Raw genomic sequence first — 17,416 nt, 5'->3', positions numbered from 1 at the left:
ACCTCACAAACTATGCTAACATTAGGAACTTTGGGGGAGAGGAGAAAAATTGCTGGGGGGTGGCCAAAGGGCCTCTTATCTTGGCCGCACCCTTGTACGTTCCTACAAAAGGGGTGATTCCTGTACTACTTGAATGGTACAAATTAATTAGGTTTTCCACCTACCCACCAGCTGACCTTCTCCAACTGTTTACTTGCCTGCTGCTTGCTGCCTGCAGTGTCCATATTTGAGAGCTGTCAGAGCTGAGGGCTCAAACCTGGAAGAGCAGACTCGTTGGCACATAGAGATTAGCTTGAGAGCCACCACCTGAGTGCTTTGTGTTGGAGAAGTTCAAGGTTCTTTCAGAACGCCCCGTCACACAGATTGTATACCATGGCGTCTGAGGGAATGAAATACAGGTGTTAATCCTCAAGGACAAAGAAAGTAAGAGGACACAACAGCTAATGAGAAATGACAAGAAAAAACCAGAAGCACTGCTTGACACAGCAGAGCTGAGAAAGTTGAACTGAAGAGAGGAACAACTGCCAGAGGGAATTGTCAACAGCTCAGTACTTGGAGGCATCGGGGGCCTCAGAGGGCAGGGGACAGGTGCAGGGGCTGAGCAGCCGGCCCCTGGGTACCACTTGCCAGGCATACCACTGCGAACCCGTACTGTCCACCCTGCAGTCACTTGTTTTATAGAAAGCTTGACTAAGATGAGCTCCAGGCAGGGAGATCTCAAATGGAGTAGAGAAGAGAGGTGTGCTGGTATGAACCAAGGGGAGAAGTTAAAGCCACCCACTTATGGGGTATTTATTCCTGGGTCCCCTGCCAGAGTCCTCCGATTAGTTCTCGTTTTGGAATGAGGCCAAAATGAGATTCCTTGTTGCTGGAGAATAGTGGGGCGAGGGGGGCAGGAGGGAGGGGAATGGTCTGGGTAGTTGGCAGTTTTCTTTCAGGCTTATTGTCTCCAAACAATTCTTACCATCTTGACAATTCTTTAGCCCCTGGGGTGGGTCCACCGTCTGAATGAGCTGAGAAGCCACAGACAGCTTTAAACAGAAGGGTGACCCTCACTGTTGAGAATGTTTTAGGAAGGCCAGGTGGAGACTGTATTGATCAGTGTCTCATCGGGAAAACAGAAACATCCTAGGTATTTCAGACAGAAATTATTCAACATGGGAGATTGGTTCTAAAAGTGACAGAAGGGTGGATGGAGCAAGAAGGGGAGGGTGGGGTTACTCAGAAATTAGTAACTGCAGGAGCCAGCCCCAGGCTGTGGGAGCAAAAGGGAAAATGTTAGCAGAGCCCGTGACTGCTCCATCACTGTGGGTTCTGGAGGACCTGTGACTGTCACTGCTGCCCCAGGGACCACAGCCACACCCACCTGGCAACAAGCCAGGAGGTCACACTCCCACTAATACTGCAGGATCCTCCAGGCCCCAAAGGTGTCCATGAGGTGGAGGGTCTGCTACACCTGGGAGATCTGTGCTGCCGAGGCCACAGGGGTGCCCACTTCAACCTCCACGCTTCACGAACACGTTAGAAGCCAGAGCTAGGATGACAGCTGTGGAGGTGGTGAGAGGCAGTCAAGTTCAGTATGCATTTTGAGCAGGGAAACAACAAGGATTTGCTCACAGATCAGATGCGGGGGATGCGAGAAAGAGAGGTCAAGGCTAACTCTGGGTTATTCTTGGCTTGAGCAAATGGAACAGGAGAATTGCCATTTACTTGGATGACCAAAATTATGGTGAAAGCAGGTTTTAGGGAACTAGGAAGAGTTCAGTTTGGGACACATTTGGTTGGAGACCCATCGGCAGACACTCCGGGGGAAGGAGCTATGAATTTGAGATGCAGCAAAATGCGTTTGCTACACCCCTATACAAGGGGTGTAGACACCAGGAGACCCAAGGTGTTGCTAAGGGAGGGAGTGTTCACAGGAAAGAGATGATGTTCAAGGACCAATCTCTGGGATAGTCCCAAGTGAGCGGTCCTGGAGGTAAAAAGAAGCCATCAAAGGAAGCTTAAGAGAAGCAGAAAAGTGAGAAAAACACCAGAAAAATGCAACACCTTCAAATCCTGGTGAACAAAGTTTCAGGAAGCAAAGGGCATCCGCTGTGTCACATGCTGTGCATGGGCCAGGTCCCACTAAGATGAAGAGGTGTCTTGAGTTTCGCACTATGGATGTCACTAGTGACCTCAAGAATAACTGTTTCAGAGGAGAGGAGGAAGCATAAGCCTGACTGGGATGGGCTCAATGGTGAGTGGGTGGAAAGATTTGGGAACCAGGGAGTAGAGCACTCTTGAGGAGCTGAGCTATCGACAGGGATGGTGTGCCAGTCGGGCTGAGAAGTGAGGTCAAGACAGTATTGCTTTTCTCTTTTCTAAGATGGAAGAGATATCAATTCATTGATATGATGATGAGAAGGACCCAGTGGAGAGGGGACACTGATCATGGGGGAGGAAAAGGGAAGGCTTGCTGGGGCCATGTCCTTGAGTGGGCGAGATATAGTACACAAATGGAGGGGCTGGCCTTATCAAGAAAAACATAGACCATGAACATTAACAAGAGAGAAAATAAAGCATGTGAACATAGCTACAGGCAGGTGGGTAGAGGTGATGGTAAGAGTTCTCTTCCAGTTGCTTCTATTTACCCATGAAGTACAGAGGAAGCGAGGCTTGATCAGGATGGGGAGGAGATGTCTGAGGTTCAAGAAGAGGAGAGAAGGAACCAAATTGTTACATAGGAGAGTGAAGAATGAATGGACGCGGGAAATGGAGCATGATTGCCAGGAAATGTGAAGGGTCCACTTGAGATCCGGAATGATGAATTCTAAGTGAGATTAGTCACCATGCTTGTGCGTTTGCTGTGCTCAGCTGTGTGGGTGCAGGCACCGGGCACTGAGTGGGAAGAAAGTCGACTTTAACCAGAAAATACAGCAGTGAGAGAAGGTCAAGGGAGTTGACAGTGTAAGTGCAAAGTGACTACGTATCATGTTTATCTGTGCAGAGAGGGCATGAAGGGGGTGATCAATGAACAGAAAATTCAGTCTTTTAAGGTACGTTATGCTCTATCTTCATGCTAAGATTGTTGTCCTCCAGGCAGAGGGGTCTTCGGGGGTGGTTACCTATTTATTTAATATTCATTTACTGAACACTTGCCATGAACTAGATCCAGGGTGGATAGGTGGTTACTTTCCTAGAAGCATCTAAAGTATCAGGTAGATAAGCTCAGGATCCAAAGCAGGAGTGTTAGGGGATTGCTGAGAACAGAGGTTGACTTTATTGTACTGTCAATAAAATTTTCAAGTAGGTTGAAAGATGCAGATCTAGTTGAAAAGTACATACTCCTATCAATCAAAATAAGTAAGCAAAAAAGAATTTATGGATGCATGTAATTGAAAAGTTTGCAGTATAATAATGGCTGATGTTTACTGAGGGCTGTTAGCCAGGTTCTATTCTAAGTGCATTACATCTATAATCTTTTTTTAGTCATACTAGCAGAGCCAGAATTTGAACTCAGGCAGCCTGCTTCCAGTCACTGAACTCCTAACCACTATGCTTTACTATCTCTTGAAGAGACAGCTTCAGGCAAAGCTGGATCTAGGGAGTCAAGCACTATTACCGGGACTCAGTCTTTCCCTTTCACTCTGCTTACTTACATGCTGAACTAGTTCACATGTGTGTTAGGTTCTCTCCATTCACAGTAGCTGCAAATTTACACCATTCTTAGAAAGAGAGAAAGCTATTTTCTCTTTTTTAAGTTTATTTTTATTATTTTGAGAAAGGGAGAAAGAGAGAGAGAATAAGTGTGAGCAGGGGAGATGCGGACAGAGAGGGAGAGAGAGAGAATCCCAAGCAGGCTCCACACCAGCAGCATACAGCCTGATGTGGGGCTCGAACCCATGAACACTGAGACCATGACCTGAGCCGAAAACAAGAGTCAAATGCTTAACTGACTGAGCCACCCAGGTGCCCTACTATTTTCTCTTTCTGAAAGTACTAGACCTTCATAGGTCTGTGTTTAATGATATAAAACAGATTCACAAGGGACGCCTGGGTGGCTCATTCAGTTGAGCGTCCTGCTTCAGCTCATGTCATGATCTCACGGTTCGTGAGTTCGAGCCCCATGTTGGGCTCTGCGCTGACAGCTCGGAGCCTGGAGCCTGCTTCAGATTCTGTGTCCCCCTCTCTCTCTGCCTCTCCCCAGCTTTCACTCTGTCTCTCCCTCTCTCAAAAATAAACCTTAAAAAAAATTTTTTTTAAATAGATTCATAATATTGTCAAGTAAAAAAGCATTTTATAAAACAGTAGATATGGGCTGACCCATAAACAAACAGATACATTTTTAATAGGAAGGATGTAAAAAAGCATTTGATAGTTACTTCTAAGTATCATGATTTGGGGGACCTTTTTTTTTTTTTTTTGCTTCTCAGTATTTTCATTTGTTTCTACATCCAGGATAATATAATCTATAATAATAATGTTGAAAGGAAACACAAAACTCAATACAAGCCAACAATTGTATCTCCCTAAGTTGTTTTCTGTAGCTAGGTACTCTTCCTATACCACTAAGATCTATATTTCAGAAATTGATACATTGGGGGGCACCTGGGTGGCTCAGTCGGTTGAGTGTCTGACTTCAGCTTAGGGGCCATGATCTCATGGTCCATGAGTTCAAGCCCTGCGTCAGGCTCTGCTGACAGCTCAGAGCCTCCTTCAGATTCTGTGTCTCCTCTCTCTGCCCCTTCCCCGCTTGTGCGTCTCTCTCTCTCTCTCTCTCAAAAGTAAATAAACATTTTTAAAAAATGGGTACATTGGGGGCCACAATGGTGATATTCTCATCTGCTTCCATTTGGTTAAAGACAAGGAGATGAGAGGGAGTATAACCCAGGTATTCCAGGTCAGCCATACCCCATTACTGCATAAGTGAACAGGTTAGTATCTCCCCCAATAGTCCATACAACCCACTGTGGATAAATTTTGAAGTGAAATATAAGTTTCTTTCTTGGAAGCCCTAACAGGGTAATACGTATTGGTCCGTGGTCCATCAAGGAGGAGAAAGGAGATCAAGAATCCAAGGGGGTCCCAACATGAATATGCAGGCCAGATTCTCAGTACCATGCTGATTTGTAACCAGCTGTTGAGTCCCTGCCCCAAGGGACAGTTGCATTAGGAAGGCAAGATGGTAAGATGAGGTGAGCGGAAGATTGTGTGGGTTACGCAAGGCAGGATGGGAGGTGGGGGCAGGTAACAGTTCTGACCCAAGGGAGGGTTGTGGCTGAAGCTGATCATTAGCCAGCCCATCGTGCTTTTTTGCACTGGTTTCCTCCTTCTCCAGCCTGTGTCATCTGGGAGAACACGGAAAACCTCCTTGAGATGGTTTCTGTAGGGATAGTAGTAATCCCTATCTTACCAGGTTATTGCAAGGGTTAAATTAGGTACTGTATCCAAATGCTTAGCCCAGTGCCTGGTGCTGAATAAACGCTCAATACGTGGTGCACATTATTACGATGATTATTATTGCCAACAGCAGAAGTAAACCAACATGGAGATGACAAAAGATTTGGAATCTTACAAAGCAGTACTTGCAATCAACCGCGACTGCTGGCCTTCCAGATTGGTTCCCTTCTATAGGCAGCATCTGGCCCCTTGAACTTCCGCCCTCTGACTCTAGCTAGAGGATGGGGCACGTAGAAAACCTTCTCTTTATCCTCACTTTCAATCCATTCCTAAATGGAGAGCGTTCATGCACACCCTCCTGCTCAGATGTGAACTCTGCCCCTCACACAGCCTGCAGACCTCGTGAGTCCATTTCACAGTCCTCTCCCTCTTAGGAACCACCCTCTTTGGAACATTTTCTCACATTTCACAAAACTCAGCCCTGGGGGGGAGGGGGGAAGGAAACTTACACTGAAATAAAACTGAATACTAAGGCTTGATTGGGTCCAAAGACTTAAGGGAAAGAAAATTTCCTTGTTTTGTTAATTTCCAATTCAAGGTCTTAAATGTAGGGTGTAAGGGTGGGAAGGAAGATTCAAGAGAATTCAGATGCAAAAGAGCAAACGAAGACTCAGGACAGGAAGAGAAGGATGTCCGACCTGAGGTTCATTCTGTTGCTATTCTGTTTATGCACCCAGTCCACGCCCCCCCCCCCACCACCACTGCCGTTCCAAATCCCTCTTCTTGCTTATATTAGCCACAGTCAGCTTCTGTTGCTTGCGACTCAGTAGCCCTTCCTGGTTTATAAATAAAAGGGAGTAAAAAGGCAGTTAAAAGTGAAGAAAATAAACAAGGTCCAAAGAGGAACAGACAAGATGGGGAAAAGTAGCCGGATCTTAGGACTGTGTCAGATTTTGAAAGATTCCAATCCTAGTCTGTGCGTACCTGCCCTCCCCCCCCCCCCCCCCCCGCCGCCATGCCCTTAAAAAAGAATCACAGTACTTCTGGAAAAAAGATAGGGGTGGGGGGTGATGAGCAGGCACATCTGCTGTCTCACTCCTGAAAAATTCTATGCAAATCACGGTCACTACTGTGGTTGGAAATTTGAAGAGGCAAATTTGCCTGGCTCTGATGGGTTGGAATACCCAGGCATTTCACAGCTTATGAATTCAAAGATAAAAATAATTTTTAAATTGAGCCAAGTAGAGAATTATGAGAAGTAACTACATTCATTTTTTTTCCTAAGAAAAAGTTCTTGTCAGAGTGGATTAATCTACGTTTAACCTTGTGATTTTAACAATAAGGTGCAAGAAATAAATAACAGGTTCACAATGTGAAAACCTTTTGAAGGTCTATATTAGAGCTACTTCCAACATATTTGTTTTGATATTATTATTAAAGACCTGAGTGAAGAATTAATTAAATTGCAATCAAACACGGAGATGACATAATGCCAACAGAGTGGTTCATACCTTGAATAAGGGAGCCAAAGAACTACACAACATCAGAAAACCAAGGTTTTCATAGTTAATCCTGCCTCCCCATCTTACAGCTGAGAAAACTGAGGCTCAGAAAGATCAACCCATTTGCCGAAGAGTAAGGCTGCCAGAATTCAACTTTTCTACGCGTTCTTTTTGAATAAATGAAAGCTGCATTGTGATTCAAGATTCAACTAGACATTTGTTAAAAACTAGAGCAGTGAGCTGATGAGACAAGATAAAATTTAATCAGGTCAGATGTGTAAGGACCTAACATGTTGGGTCCAAAAAAGCCCACTGTACAAGCACAGTATGGGGTAGATATGCCTTAATCAGCAGCACTTGTAAGAAACACTTAGAGATGTTACTCAGCTGCGAGCTTGAGATGTCAGCAGTGTGATAGAGCTACAAGAAAAAGATAATGGAGTCACAGGTGGCATTACTAGAGACAGTTTACAGAAGGGAGGTGAGCATCTCAGTGAACTTTTCAACCTACAGCTGGAAGTCCTCATTTGGTCCCAGGTGTCAGGCTTTAGAAGTAATATAGACATGTTAGTTCACAGCTGGGAGAGGAGCCTGGGATGGAATTCTGGGAGGAATGATCAAAGGAAGATAGGGAATTGCAAAGCACTGTCATTAAGAGCCCAAATCCTGAGTCAATTTACCCCCCCCCCCCCCCGGGCCCTGTTGATTACTGATTGTGTGTTCCTTAAACCTTACTCTCAGTCTGTAAATTAGGAATTATAATAGTATCTATCTCCAAAGACAAGGGAGGTAGTGCATGTCAACTGATATGCACATTACTGGCACCAAACAAGCACTCAGTAAATGTTAGCTACTATTAGAATTAAGGAAGTGAGGTGATGTGGGGATAATGGTAACAAACTCATCGGGTTGTGGTCCATATTAAAGGAGTTAACCCTGGGAGGGCTCGAAACAAAGTTGGTAGTTATGGTCTGTAGTAGAGGGACTGGCCTAAGGTTTCTAGGGATAGGCCCGTTTGGGGACAAAATATTCCCTGGCTAGGGCTAAAGTCCACAGAACCCGATTAGATTATTCTCTGAAGAAGGATGTTTAGTTTGTGGGGGGCAGGCAGTGGAGGCGATGGTGGTCGCTCAGTGAATGGTGTGTGGGTAGCACTTGGTGAACACCTGGGCACAGTGATTTGGCATTCCTGTGGGGTGACAACTTAGCGTTCTTGGCCACGGTGATTTAGGTCTGTTCTGATGTACGGTTCTGATCCACTAGTGTGGTCACTCAGGGCAGCACTAGGGTTGGTCACCCATGCCTGTTCTGCGCATGGTCGCTGAAAACTGTCCTGCGGGCAATTGCCAGGAAATCATTCGAAGAGGAAATGCTCCTGGAAAAGTCCTCCCTTGCGTTTCCTCCTCATGCCACGGCATGAAGTCCACCGCATCCTGGACCTCAGGGACGCTGTGGGACCCCCAACAGCTCCCCGGGGAGCAGTTCGCCGCTAGGGGGCGGCCGCTAAGAGAGGAACCGGCCCCGCGCGGAGTCCGCTCCTTTGGGGTTCCCTCGCCTGCCGCGTCCCGGGAGCTGTGGAGTGACAGTGGGGTGGGGGCGCATGCTTCATGGGTGTGAGACAGAGCGAGCCGCCTGGATATGAGTCAGCGCGCGGGGGGCCAAGGAGCTCCGCGAATAGTCACGGAATCTCACTCACGCCCTGCTTCTCCACCCATCCCCGTCTAGAGCGTGTGTCCCAGTCCCGCGCGTGTGTGCGCACACGGCACGATGTCTGATTCCGGGCTGTGTGTGTCTGGTGAGACGGGGGTGAGGGGGACAGGGGAGGGTCCGTGTTGGTGTTTCCACGCCCTTGTGGGGTGAGGGGGTGTGTCCTGGTCAGGGTACGTGTGTACCTGTGTATGTGCGTGCGTGCGTGTGTGTGTCAGTGTGGTGGGACCGTGCATCCGTGTAGAGTGCTTGCGTCTGCGCCGGGGTCTGAGGCTGGATGTTGGCGCAACCTGGGCCGGGGTTCCCACCCCTGGGGGTGCTGGGGGCGTCCGGCCTCCTGGAGGAGTAAATGCCTCGCCACCCCAAGCCGGCCAGGGCTGCCCAGGGAGCGGCCTGAACCGGGAGGGCCCGGGTGGCGCGTACCTGGGAGGGGCAGGAGAGTGGGGCGCAGGGGGCGGGCCAGGTCCCAGGGCGGGGCGCGAGCTCGGGGGACCCGCGCGGCTGACGTCAGGCGACTCCTTAAATAGAGCCGGCAGCGCGCGCGGCTCGGCATTTCTCGAGGAGCCGGAGCGGGGCCCGCGCCAGCGCCACCGTCCGGTCCGCCCGCCAGCCCGCGCGGCCGCGCCGCCGCCGAGCGTGGGGCGCCGCGCTCCGGGGACCAGGAATGGGGCTTCGGGCACTGGGCGCGCTCCGAAGCCGGCGCACGTGAAAGCCGAGGAGCGCCGCCCGGAGCCCCGTGGTCCGGGACGGGGAGATGTGGGACGCGCAGCCGCCTGTCCCCCGAGGAGCCGCCGTCCCCGGGATCCCCGGGCATGGTGCGCGCCCCGGCCGGCAGTGCCCGGAGAAGACGGCGCCCCCCACGCCCGACCCGCGGGGCCCGGGCAGCGCGGCGCCAGCCCTCTAGGCGGCCGCAGGGCCACGACAGCTCCGCCGCCGGCGCCCCCCGGAAACCATGACCCCCGGCGCGGGCCCATGGAGCCATGGCCTATAGGGTCCTGGGCCGCGCGGGGCCAGCTCAGCCGCGGAGGGCGCGCAGGCTGCTCTTCGCCTTCACGCTTTCGCTCTCCTGCACTTACCTGTGCTACAGTCTCCTGTGCTGCTGCGACGACCTGGGCCAGAGCCGCCTCCTTGGCGCGCCTCGCTGCCTGCGTGGCCCCGGCGCGGGCGGCCAGAAACTTCTCCCGAAGTCCCGCCCCTGCGATCCCCCGGGGCCCACGCCCAGCGCGCCCGGCGCTCCCAGCTCGCCCGCCGCTGCCGCTGCCGCTCCCGCCCCTCGCCTCCCGGCTGCCAACCACTCGGGCTCGGCCAGGCTAGGCACCAAGCGGCTGCCCCAAGCCCTCATCGTGGGCGTGAAGAAGGGGGGCACGCGGGCGGTGCTGGAGTTCATCCGCGTGCACCCGGACGTGCGGGCCTTGGGCACCGAGCCCCACTTCTTCGACAGGAACTACGGCCGCGGGCTGGACTGGTACAGGTAAGGAGGGGGCGCCCCGTTCCGCGCGCCGGGGCCCCAGTCGGGTCCATCCTTAGGGCCATCTCCGGCGTCTCCTCTCCCTCTAATCCGGCTCGTTGTGTGGTTCAAGCTGACACGTGGGGGGACTCTAGCAGGATTCACCAAGAACTTCCCGGGGATGGTGTAGACGGGCACGCGCTTTGTCGAACTGCAAAGGGTGGTTGTTTCTGGAGTCGCCGGAAGGGAAGGGGGATGTCTAGCCAAACCTCAGGGCGAGCTGGTGGGCTAGCTCCGTGTCCAGCCTTTGGGGTGGAGCGGGGATGCCCGGGGAAGGGGCGGGCCGGGACACGTGCCGCTTCAGAACAAGGCCCTCTCCTGACCTTCGTTCATCTTTCCCGGCGTCTGAAGGACCCTGAGAAGGGAAAGTCAGAATAGGGCCCCCTTGCGGCAGGGCTCTGCGCTTGGATGAGGTCCCCGGTAGTTCAGGCACACGGAGAGGGCATCCCCTGATGAGTGGGGATGAGGTGAGGGGGGTCCCTTCTGGAGGGTCATTTTTTACCCGGACTGAGACCCCCCCCACCCTGCGCCCACCACACCCCGGTCGCTCTGACTCTGAATGAGTGGCCTTAGGGTAGTGGAAAGGAACTCTGGATTTGAGTCATGCTCTGTCACTTAGCTTGAGCAAATTCCTGAAATGCTTTGAGCCTCGATTTTTTCATCCATCCCAGTGGTCAGGAAAACAGCCTCGTCCTGGTGTGCCTCCTAAGGCCTTTCTAAAGTACCTTCAAAGTGTAAAAAAGACACCTGCGCTGGGTGGTGCTTCTAAACCCACAGCCAGGATGTGGAATTTGGGATACTGGTGGGCACCTCAGATAAGGGCTGGCCAGGGTCCTAGGGACAGCCAGTCATAGACTGTCTGCTCCAGTACACTGGCAGGGCTGAGAGTCATCTAGGTTGGTGATGTCTGGGGATAGCCTGAAGCTTCTGGAAGGTGACAGCCTCTACTGTTCAGTGCCCGTCTGCCTCCCAATCCCTGAATGGTGCTGAGGTGTAGGACTGGCCCAAATGTGGGCCGAGTCAGGGCATCCCTGGGAGTGGTGTCAGGTTCGGGTTCCCCGCAACACATGGATCACAGAATTCCCATCATTCATCTGACCCTTGAAGACCTTCTAGAAATGTCTGCATAGTATTGGAATTGGGGAGGAATAACATGGTAGCTGTTACAGGAACTAGAGCTAATTTTTAGCAAATGTTTCTAAAAGTAAACCCTTTAGGAAGTAGCAGCCATAAGCATCCTGGACAAATGAAAACTTTGTTAGGGGAGCCAACTAGGCTCATACTGAGGGGCTCTGGATTTGCAAGGGGGCAACAGGGCCGATAGCCCTGGCCTGCCGTGGTCGTGGTTGTGGGGGCAGGGGATGGGACACACACCCCCCTTAGGAGGCAGACACACACTGTGACTCCAGTGGAGCCCAGCAGGGGATACCTGGCCTGTTGGTGACCCCTGGCACCATTATGTTGGCTTAATGGAATAGGGCAACACAGTATGGGAGGTCTGGTGCTTTCCAAACTGTGACCCACAGGCATCCCATTTGGGTGTTTGCGGTGTACAAGGACAGCGTCAGAGCCAGACCTCAGGGCGAGGGAGGCAAATTCAAGGAGCAGCAGAGCCCTGTGTGGGTCAGCCATGGCCACACACTCATGCCCAGCAGCGTTTCCTCGATGGAAAATCTGAACATCATTACGAAACCCTTGGCCAGTGCGAAGTGCCTTTTAAGTGCAAAATAGCAAAATTCTGAGCATCTGGCTTTTAGATATTGTGTCCTCCAGTAAACAGTGATAACCCTGCACCCAGTGTTTACACTCCCCTCTCCCTGGCCCGTGGGCAAGCAACTTACCTCCGGCTTCCTTCCCAGAGCCCGTGTCATTCAGGGATGGCTGCCTTTTATTTTTAACCTTGGCATGTGTGATTCTAAGCCAGCTTAGCTGTGAACCTTAGAGATGGGAGCCGTGCCTTTTTTTTTTTTTTTTATAGCACATTTGGATTCTGCTAAAATTCTCAACTGAGCCTTGGTAGGTTTTATTTAACATCAAGCACACTGACAGCTCTACTTCTCTCTCTCCTCCACCCGGCTTCCCAGGGTCTGAGTTACCCTCCCTTTCACCCTTTGTATTTCTGGGAAAGGTTAGCCTGGAGGTCTGCCCTATTCCCACTACACCCCTAGGGCAGGGCTGGGAGCCTACAGCTCAGGAAAGGGCTCTGTGGTTTGTGCATCTGTCCTTTGCAGACCCACACCCTGGGAGTCCAGGGTTTGGTTGTGGATTGCCATTTCTACGTAAGGTGATGCCGTCCCATTTGGATGCTGTTTGCATACTTTCCAGAACGTTTCTCTGAAAGTGCTTTATCCTTTATCATCGCTCAAGAGTTATGCATCAATTGCAGAAATGTCCAGGATTCCTGGGATCCCTTTTAAAATCCACGTTCTCACTTTATTCCTGCATTCTGGGAGTTAGGACAGCAGGTGATATATGATGCTCCTCTTTCTGCCTGTTGCCCTTGTCATTTCACACATGTGAAAACTGCAGCCCCCCAAAAGTCTGAAATGGGGTCACAAAGCAGGCTGATGAGCCAGAAGTCACCGGCATGTAGTAGCCCATGGAGACACACATGCTCGTGTGTGTGTGGCTGTGTGTGTGCCTGCGCATTGCCAGCTAAGTGCTTTAACCACTGCTCTGCATAGCTTGCCACTATGGAGCCAGTGACCCCTGGGTAGACATGGCCAAAGAGCCTTGCACCCAGAGTGGCGGACCATGTTTTCCAAAGGCGGAGTTCAGAGTGGCAGAGTTACAGGCCATGGATCGCATTATAATCTGCCCACAGTTAAGCTCCTCGGGACAACTTCCTGGGTCTCGAGGCCTCCATATAGAGAGACAGGGGAAAAATCCAACTTCACTCTCAATGCAAAGGAGAGAGCCTTCTTTCTGTGGAGATAAGCCAGGAGGAGTCAAACAGTGCCTGAAGGCGGAGTGATACAGCCATGGAGACCAGGAGGCAGAGTCTGTGTCCTCCTTGCCTCCAGCCTGAGCCCCTCTTGGGAACCAGCCCGGGAGAGCCCAGCCCTCTGCGGTGGGATCCCTCCCCTTAGAGGTTTCTGAGTTCCATCACCTGCATGTCTGGCCTGGCTCCCCTCTCCCAATTTCCTCCCCGAGGTGACAGCTGGGCCTATGGGGCGAGGCCGGCTGCATGCTTGGACAGGGGACAGGTAGGCAGAAATGACAGCAGACTGATGAGGGAACCAGAGATGGTCTCCAGATGCTGTGCGGTTGGTTGAAAGACCGTGATCATCCTGTGTCTCGCCTTCCTCGTGGGATGGGGCCCGTAGCAGTCGTCACAGAAGGCTGTTGTGTGGGAAGGTGTCCCGGAAGAGTCTATGGCACATAAAGGTATGGCAGCCATGTTTCTGCTGTTGCTGCGGTGGCTGCAGCTCCTCACTACCAGTGCTTCTGGGATCACCGTCACACTGGCGTGAAAACTTGGTTTCTGCCCCTGCTGCTATTACCAGATTGGGCTGAGGAGTTAATTAGTTGCTAGAAAAGCAGTCCCAGGATAGACTAGGTAGGGTCCCGCTCTTAATTCTAGTGTCAGCTCTGCTTCAGTTTGCTTTCTTATTTTACAGTCTTCCTTCTCTCTCTCCTTTCCTTCCTTCCTTCCTTCCTTCCTTCCTTCCTTCCTTCCTTCCTTCCTTCCTTCCTTCCTTCCTTCCTTCCGCATTGGTAAAAAGTCACTTCACACGTCTGGGTGTCCGTTTGCTCACCTTTAAAATGGGACTGATGTCTGACCTGCTTTCCAGTCTTGTGAAACTCAAGACGGACCATGTGAAAATTGAAGATTGTATTTGGGGTGCTATGATTTAGCAAGGGTTGGGTGTAAGGCAGAACAGTCCAGGTGTTCATCTTTCGTAAAGCGATAAAAACTGTGCGTTGTCTGGTAGTTTTTAGGGTCTTAGAGGAAGCTGAGTTTTGTCCTAAGTGTTCTTGATTTTGCTAGTTTTCAGGGACGGCAGGGGGCTGAGGGTGGGGGATGAGGAGAGAGCGGATCTTCTCTAAATGCACTGAAATGCCAACAAGAGCAGGTTAACACATGATAATTGACTCTGTGCTCAGGTGACAACATTATGATAGATAAGCCTGTTGGGTAAACTTTAGACTTCACAACTTGGATTATTTGTTCAGCGTCCATGGTGTTGTTGGGATGGTGTAAGTCAGAGTAGACATTGGCCCCAGAGGCGACGGTCCAGAGAAGAAAGAGTATCAAAAGCAGAGAATAAGGTCTGTCGCTGGTTCCAGGTCATTTCAATCAAGAAATCAAATTCTAACAGCAGAGCAAACAGAAGGCGAGGGGAGCGGTTAGTGCAGAAGACTCTGCTGTCTGCAACAAACTGAGCAGCACCTTCAGGTCATGGTCTCACGGCTTTGTGAGTTCGAGTCCCGCATCGGGCTGTGCGCTGGCAGGCATGCAGACTGCTTGGGATTCTCTCTCTCTCCTTCTCTCTCTGTCCCTCCCCAGCTAGTGCTGTCTCTGTGAAAAATCAATAAATAAACATATAAAAAAAAAAACCCCTAAGCAATACCTGACATGGACCGTTCCACACTTGTCAGGTGTGCGCAGATGTATGCCCTTGCACACTCCACAGACGTGCCCTTGCACGCACAATTGCAGTGTCTGTGCAGACACATGTCTTCAAAGGAGTTTTCCTGCCTCGGTCCAGGAGGATGTCATATGCGCTGGTTAAATGAAACCCTTGAGTCCATAAATCCAGCGTCCATGGTGTGCTGGCTGTCAGCCTTGCAGCACACTGGAGATGTAATAGTTAGTTCTAGCGCGCCTACAGTTGTCAGGCACCAAGGAACATTCGGGATGGGCAGGCAGAACTGTCATTGCTCAAAGAGAGGTTTTGAAGAGCTGGCTTCGCTTGCCCCTAGAGCTTACAGGGACGGTGGGAGAGCTCGCCCTGGAGCGGGCTGTCCCCACGGTCTCTGGTATGTGGCTCTTTAGGGGGGAAAAGACTCTAACAGCCCTGGTGCTTTCCAGCTGTCACACATTATTAAGCCTGCTTTGGGGTTTTGTTTAGTTTTTATTTATTTATTTTGAGAGAGCGAGAGATAGAGCACAAGTGGGGAAGAGGTAGAGAGAGAGGATCCCAAGTAGGCCCCGCAGTGTCTGCACAGAGCCCGATGCAGGGCTCGATCCCACGATGTGAGATCATGACCTGAGCCAAAATCAAGAACTGGATGCTCAACTGACTGAGCACTGACTCAGGCGCCCCTGTTAAGGCTGACTGAGCCCCTGTTGGATGGCCTGACTGAGCCACTCAGGCGCCCCTGTTAAGGCTGTTTGGGATGCGAAAATGCGAAAATACCATTTATCAAAGGTTGTAAGAGCACACTTTCCCCCCACATTTTAACATCTCTGAATGAGGATATTTGATGATTGATGGGGTCTTAGATTCAATGAGGTATCATGTTTCCATGTTCGATGGAAACTCTTTCCCCCAGAGGTGCCTTCTGCCGTGGGGACCCACTAGACCTTCTGAAGAGCCTGAGACTAGGTGGCAAATGCCGGGCCCTGGAGGGAGCCCCAGATTGCTGTTTCTGCAGCCGTCAGGGGCCTCTTCTGATTGGCCAAGGAGCCGCACCCATCTTGGATCTATGTTACCCATGCCATCTCCCTGAAAGCACCCATCCCAAAATGAGAGAAAGTGCGGACTGATTCCCACAGGGAGTTAATAAGATGATGTGGTGGGCACGTTCTTCGTGGGCTGCTGGACCACCCGGATATTTGGAGGCACGTCCTGAGAGTCCCTAACAGGCTCAAGGCAAAGGCAGTGTCCCACAGGTGCAATTACCTGCATGCCTGCTAATGTTCCGTGCATCTGGCGTGCAGGGTTATAGGACAACTTCTTTCCCTTTGGTCAGACCTCCATGAATCAGCCCTGAATGACTGAGTGACGGAGGGGGCGGGGCGGGGGTGGAAGCACACAGCTCCCCATTGATCGGGGTCCCCCGGAGGAGGACTCGGAGGGGAGGCCGTCTATGCGCAGAGGGCTTGGCAGCAGGGGGAGCGGGTAGACAAGCCCACAGCCTGTGAGTCAGGCCGGAAGGGCTGAAAGGTCACAGCTGGTCTAAGCCTATGGGACTCAACGTCTCCTCCAGAGCTAACCCCGGGCGGGTTAATCCATTTATTTGTCAAACGCCTACCATTTGCCAGGCTCAGTGCCAGGCTGCTGTAGGCCAGCTCTTGCTGCCACTTTGTTCTCCTAATGGGCTGCAGTGCTTTGTAGTCCATGGGCAGCTTGATGAGGTGGGTAAAAGCCACCAGTGAGTGGAAATAACTTAGCATTTCAGAGGTAATTGCTGCCTGTCAGGCTACGCAGCTGGCCTGTTGGCTCAGTCCTGCATTCATGGGGGGGCTTTCTCAGCAGGATAACAGCAGAGGGAGAGGGGTGAGGGGTCATTACCGAGCAGGTTCTTCAAGGCGCGTGGGCCAATGGTACTGGTTGGGTTATCTGCGGCTTGAGCATCACGTGGTCTCCTGGGTGCAAGTCCACTGGGGGAGTGTCCTCCCGAGCTTTGGAATCAGAGGCTCTGCGCCCATGGCCACCAGCTCCCATGAGTGTCCGCTCGGGGTGGAGGCCGGGGACCCCCTCCTTGCCACTTCTGAGGGGTAGCATCGCTCTCTCATTCTCTGAGGGTGGCGATTTCCAGGCTCCAGGCATTCTCGAACCCCCTTCATGACATTTGCCAAATTCTGGCACGGCCTCTGCTCTTATTTTCTTAATATTTTAAGTTTCCACACTTAAAAATTAGAATTTTTTCATAAAGAGCTGGGCTTGTTTTTTTTTCTCCAGTGCATATATTTTGGAATAGAGAATATGTTCACATAATGCAAACTTGAAAAGTGATCAAGGCTGTCCCATGAGAAGTATTCCCCTCCTTCTCACCCCTGTTTGTGTGCCATGTGGTTCCCCTTCCCAGGGTTACCACAGGCATCCACTGTTGTGTGTCCTAGATGTGTGCTGCTCATTTGTCCGCCTAACGCACAATATGCAAATAGAGTGGGAACACACATATTTTCTTAAAACGACTTCATTTGAAAACCGCCCTATGTGGAAAACCAGCCCCACTTTGCCATCATTAGAAAGGAATCGTAAAAATACATAGACTGCAAACAAAAGAGTGCAGTTGAAGTTTTGCTTCCTAAGGTGGCTGGACCGTTCCAATCCTGCAGCCTAATCAGTCTTTGTTTAAAAGTGGGTACTGGAGGGGCGCCTGGGGGGCTCAGTGGGTTAAGTGTCTGACTTCGGCTCAGGTCATG

The 17,416-nt window shown here is 51.2% G+C and overlaps 1 protein-coding gene across 1 annotated transcript in view; it reads left to right on the top strand.

The window, feature by feature from the left end:
- The first annotated feature begins 9,234 nt into the window (after positions 1-9,234).
- HS3ST2 (heparan sulfate-glucosamine 3-sulfotransferase 2) overlaps positions 9,235-17,416 on the top strand; it is a 92,855-nt gene continuing 84,673 nt past the window's right edge. The window contains exon 1 of the mRNA XM_003998814.6: positions 9,235-10,062. Within this exon, the coding sequence (XP_003998863.3) occupies positions 9,572-10,062 (491 nt within the window). The 5' untranslated portion in view covers positions 9,235-9,571. The remainder of the gene's footprint in view (positions 10,063-17,416) is intronic.

Source organism: Felis catus, chromosome E3 (assembly GCF_018350175.1).
Source record: "Felis catus isolate Fca126 chromosome E3, F.catus_Fca126_mat1.0, whole genome shotgun sequence".
NCBI classification, from domain to species: domain Eukaryota; kingdom Metazoa; phylum Chordata; class Mammalia; order Carnivora; family Felidae; genus Felis; species Felis catus.
Note: the sequence above shows the minus strand (reverse complement) of the source record. Positions and strands in the feature narration are given on the sequence as shown.